General features: G+C 48.8%; 1 protein-coding gene across 1 annotated transcript in view; it reads left to right on the plus strand.

The window, feature by feature from the left end:
* The first annotated feature begins 216 nt into the window (after nucleotides 1-216).
* The window catches only part of LOC111673252 (cysteine rich transmembrane BMP regulator 1 (chordin-like)), a 37,609-nt gene continuing 32,436 nt past the window's right edge, over nucleotides 217-5,389 (plus strand). Inside the window, exons 1-2 of the mRNA XM_023430960.2 lie at nucleotides 217-923; nucleotides 5,090-5,251. Coding sequence (XP_023286728.1) covers nucleotides 626-923; nucleotides 5,090-5,251 — 460 coding nt within the window. The 5' untranslated portion in view covers nucleotides 217-625. The remainder of the gene's footprint in view (nucleotides 924-5,089; nucleotides 5,252-5,389) is intronic.

Here is a 5,389-nt window from a genome sequence, read left to right on the forward strand (position 1 = left end):
CAGAATAGGCTACGAAACGGAAATAAACACGAACTTGCATTTAAGACATTCAAAGTTGCATCATTGCGCAACCCGGAGACGAGTTGCCAGTTTAGATAAATCAGTTCAAATCCTCCCTCCTTTCGCTTCTTGTGACTGGTCGGTTCCTGTGTCAGTCAGGGGGGAGGGGAGGGGTGCACCGCTAATTTCTATATGCCTGTATGTCAAATTAGGGCTCAGATTGCCGTTCTCGTGTGTGACTACCAGCAGCAGCAGCAGCAGCGGCAGCAGCAGAAGCAGTGAGCCTCAGTGGACGTTTCTGGGATTTCTGCGTGTGTTTGAATCAGATGAGACGCTCGGGACCTACGTCTACCTGCGTACACCGAACCACTGCCTTTGGATATTTTGCTGCCACTTAAGACGCATCCGCACACTTCAGACTCGTGGTATTTCTACTTCTGAAGCGAGCTGCTGTGTCATAAACAGCACGCCCGAGGGAAGACTCATCACCAAACTTTTAAAAGGGAGACTTCGCAACTTTGGCAACATCTACTAGCTGGTGAACATCGCCGTGAGTTCATGTGGTGTACCGTCTGACAGAAGCGGAACATTTCTCTGGGAAAACTTCACAGAAGGCTTTTGAAACATGTTCAGCAAGTGCTCCGTTGTGATATTGAACGTCCTCTTTCTGGTGCGGGCGCTCTCGGCTCACGAGTGCACGCCGTGTAATCTCCGGACTTGTCCAGTCAAAGCCCCGCACGGCTGCGAGGGTGGCCGGACCTTGGCCAGGGACCCGTGCGGATGCTGTGACCAGTGCGCCCGGCTGGAGTGGGAGCCCTGCGGCGGACAAGACTGGACGCACGGCTACTGCGCCCTGGGGCTGACCTGCGCCTCTGTAAACAAAACCGGACCTGCCACTATCCCTGAAATTGGAGTGTGTAAAGGTGGGTGAGAGTGTGTCATGATGTTACATTGTTTTTCCTTTTTTGTATTCTTTTTATTTATTTAATCAAATCAGAAGTAGTTTAGTAGTGAAAGAGAAAACATTTTTAATGCTGTTGTTGAGTGTGCAACAAAACAACTATAGGCTCCTTAAAGTGGCTTGAGGGCATCACTATTCAAACGTCAGTCCAGCCCTGACTGCAGTGACTGTGTCACTGTTTACCTTGTCTCTGGCTGCCTGGAGCAGCTCCCCCAGGTCTGAGGGGCTCTTGACTGCCAGGAGAGGAGTCATGTTCAGCTGCTCTTTCTTCCCCTCAAAGCTTCATTCACTCTCAGCTCAGAGGCATGACAATAGGTTTGGCACCAGGTTACACTTCAGCTCTAGTAGGTCCTGTGCTTTTTGTTTTAGAACTCAAAGAGACATTTATAAGGCGGTGAATTGGGGTAATAATCTGTGTGTGTGTGTGTGTGTGTGTGTGTGTGTGTGTGCGTGTGTGCGTGCGCGTGCGCCCATGGCGTGACCAACAATGATGATTGCGTTTTTAAACTTGGAATACACTGTAATTTAATAAATACGCTGCCCTTTTGTTCTCTGTATTGTTTGTGTGTGTCAGAGCTGTAATGGTTTGACAGCATGATTACAATAGTCCCCAGCAGATTCTCCTGTGGCTCCACAGCGCTGTGCTTCTTCTCTTCCTGCCAAGCAGAGCTGGGCTGTTGTGCTGTGGATGTGCTCGTTTTACGCACAATTTGAGCAACTTTCTGAAGTTCAAAGAGATGCGCGGGGTGTCAGGTTCTGCACGGTGAATGAAGTAAGTAGCAATGGCCTTCCCCTGAGGAACAAATAACTGGGGGGAGAACCCCCACCCCCCCTCCACCTGCACTCTGTCCAGCCTGTTTCGGGATGATTGAGGAGGACTGACGGGACTGAAGGAGAGAGTAAGCAGTTCTCAGTGGGTGTTTGGGATCCCCTGACCCTGCTCTCCCATCATCCAACTGTGGGGTGGTCCTAGCTCCACAAGGGTTTACTAGGGGTCTCCAGCCCCGGGCCATCCCAGGAGACGCTGCTGCTGATTGTGCCCCGAGTACAGGTTAGGCTGGCGTCTGGAGGACATCTCTGCAAATTAACAGCTTTGGAGCGAGTGGGAGGCCTAATGGCTCCTCTGATTGAGTCGTGCCTCTGGTCCTGTGACTCCAGGGGCCTCGGAACATGCTGCTGACCCCTAAATCAGACACATACACACGCAACCTTAATATCCCATAGGGTCTGGGTTGGGGGTAAATCAACACCTCCCGGTGTGTTTTCAGGGGCCACAGTAGGCAGGCTGCTGCAGGCTGATCCCAGATTTCCCTCCTGTAGCTGCAAGGGTCTTAAAGTGATTAGACTCGCAATCAGGAGTAGGGGGTAAATGTTACCGCTTTCTGATCCCCTGCCTCTGCTCCCAGTTTTGATTTTCTGGGTGGTCAGAATCCTTTAGAGTGGGGATGCAGCAACCTCAAAACACCTTGGTAATGAGTCAGCAGTCGGTTTTCATCCTGTTATTGTTCACTGGCTTGACAAGATTGAAAAACGTATCGGAAACAACAATTATAACCACTCGGGGCTCCTCCTGCCAAGGGGAATCTGCAGTGGTCATTGCTAGTTGAGTTTTCCAGACACGGAAATGTTATGTAAGAAACCGATATCAAAAAGGAATTGGAAATGAACCGTTACCCCTGTTTTGTTTTGTTTTGTTTTGTTTTGTTTTGTTTTGTTTTGTTTTTTTTTAACTGTGGAAGTATTTAATTCCAAGTTTTGTTTCCAGTAATCTAAATGCTTTTGAAAGTAAGTAACCAAAAATAACTGAGCCACCAAGCTTGCCAAAGACAATACCTGGGATACTCAAATCAAATTTTCTCATGAAGGGAGTTTGGCATTTAAGTTCAGAAACTGACAAAAATACATTAAAAAAAAGTGAATGAAATGTAGCAGTTTCAGGTTGCAAGTTGTGTCTGTTTCTTTTTGCGACTGTCTCATGAGTCATCCAGGCACCTGTTTTCAGAGAGAGACCTTGGCTTTTCACCTTATCATATCCGCTTCAGCGATCACCCTGTCAGTCAGCTGAAATCATTCAGTCTTCGCAGCTAACTGATTTGTTATGATGTTCTCATTGTATTTCTGTGACTGGCCTCCCACACCACGTTTCCCTCCGAGCTCCAGAGGCACTTAACATACCACGTAACAAGAGTGTCTGTCTTACAGGGACGCTATGTCCAGTGCGCTCCTTCACATGCCTTCTACTTCCCCCTTCCTCTGGTATTATCTAATGTTTCAAAGACTTCCTTTTTAGCTCGCTATCAGCCAGAGGGCCTCTAGAGGTCAGCTTTCCCATCCTGGCTCTGGATGCCAAGACAAGCAGTCTCAGTGGCTGAGAGAGGAATCCCCTCTGGGATGAAGCCACAGACCTTGGCTAGAGTCATGCCAGGCCAGATAATAGATAACCAGGTTAGACCAGATCAGACCTGGGTCAGGCTAAAGGGTACCAGGCTGAGACAGACCAGCTCAGAACAAACAGGGCCCACTGGGGTCAAGCTAAAATTAGTGAATGAGACAATGTTTTCAGTGTCCAGCCTTTCATTAATTGTTTTGACTCCTGCCTCCCTCTCTATGTGCCAGATTTAGCACCCCACACAGACTGCCTTCATCTCAAATGAAAATACCCTCCCAGGCACAGGAAAGCCTCAGGATGGAAAAAAAAAAAAAGAAATGTGGAGGTGAGGATCATTTTAAGGTGAGAGGAAATCACAGGGAAAGTTTTGGTGCAGTTTATTGAAAAGGCTGCTTGTACTTAGCCGGTCTCGCCGGCCGTCTGGGGGAGAGCTATTAACAGCACAGGCTGGCTCAGGTTAAAGGTAGAATTCCCTTCACTTCTTTCATTGGCTGCTGTTTACCATATGACTGGTTAGCACCCTGCATCACCCAGGAGTCATCCACGTTATCACCCCCCCCCCCCCCCGCCCCGAGTTGGGGAAAGTGTTTTCCGAGGATGCTTGCCCTCGCAGTCACACGGATTCACTTCAGCTGTGATATTTATTACAGTAAGCGTCTGGCTTTTTCCCCTAGCGGAATATCTGTTTTAAATTAACATGGAACAACACATGTGATTTATTATGATTTACAGCGTTTAAAAGTAATTCTTTCCGATCACTTTGGTTCATCCTGTTACTGCCCCCCCCCCCCTCACGGCATTAGTCAGGTAAATACACCATGAGGTGTTCGTGTTTATCTTGGAGAGTTAAACCTTTTCCTCTTGTGCATTGTTCTGGTGCGTAGCTGTTTGGAGAAGAAAGCCAGAGTATTATGATAAGCTCCAATCACGCTTCCACACTGTTGATTTGAGGCCTGGGATCTAAATGCTTGGGAAGGGGTTACTCTGTGTTACAGTTGGTCTCATCCTGTTTACTCTGCTGCCACTCTTACTGCTCTTGAACAGCTATGAAGGAGGGTAATTTTCGGGGGGTATATGTGTGTTTATTTATGCTTGAATGTGAAAGGAATACTACGGGTGATGTGTATGTTGGGGCCCTTTTTAATCCCAGGGTTTTTTTGGTGGTTGTCCAGCTCACATGGCGCTAACATTATACCTTCCTGTGTTCCTTCCTGACGTAAAGTTTCATCCCAGTTGAGCTGAGTCCTGAGGTGCCATCTCAGGGGGGTAAGGCTCACAAGGCGAAGGAACAAAATGTGGGTATGGTGCAGTGGTGGCGTTGGTACAGAAGAGGCGTTCCGGCTACCAGCAGAGATGGAAACCCTGGGAGGGCCCCATGCTGTGGAACAAAAGCAAACAAATGGGCTCAATGGCTCAAGTAGGGTGGTACAATGAGGAGGGAGGGGAGATGGCAGCCCAGAAATACATTGGTCAGTTCCGTAACTGTTGTGCCAGGGCAATGTGTTGCAACAGAAGCTGTAAGCTGCCTAAACCTCCAGCACTTTTGGGAAACAAGTCTCGGTTTCTGGCACATTCTGCCTTGTGATTGCACTTCACCTTCAACTCTTGTCCAATGTCTCTTTATTCACAGTCAATGAGAGTAAAGTGGACAAGCAAATCCAAGTGAGAAGTTCATGTTCTTTCCCTGTCCTAATGTTCTCACTACTGTTCCCCCCCACCCCACCCCCCACCCCCTGCAGTTCTCCCCGACCATCTGGAGGCAGGCCTGGTGGACGAGCGCTGTCCCCTGATGACCGGCTGCGACAGAGCTGGAGGACAGTGTGTGTGTGATGCCCGTCACTCCTGCTTGGGCTCTTTCTCCTATCCAGACCAAGAAACCTGCATGAAGGCCAGCAAGTCAGGTGAGCCCCTCTCCATCCATGACACACACGTTGACACAGATACGTTGACACACACACAGACAAGGGGTGGGATGGGGGGGGGGGGAGATAATGCTGTCCATTGAGAGAAGCTAATCCATAACAGATGTGGCTCTGAGG

This window comes from Seriola lalandi, unplaced genomic scaffold (genome assembly GCF_002814215.2).
Source record: "Seriola lalandi dorsalis isolate HSWRI2012SDOR001 ecotype SW California unplaced genomic scaffold, Sedor1 jcf7180002054915, whole genome shotgun sequence".
NCBI classification, from domain to species: domain Eukaryota; kingdom Metazoa; phylum Chordata; class Actinopteri; order Carangiformes; family Carangidae; genus Seriola; species Seriola lalandi.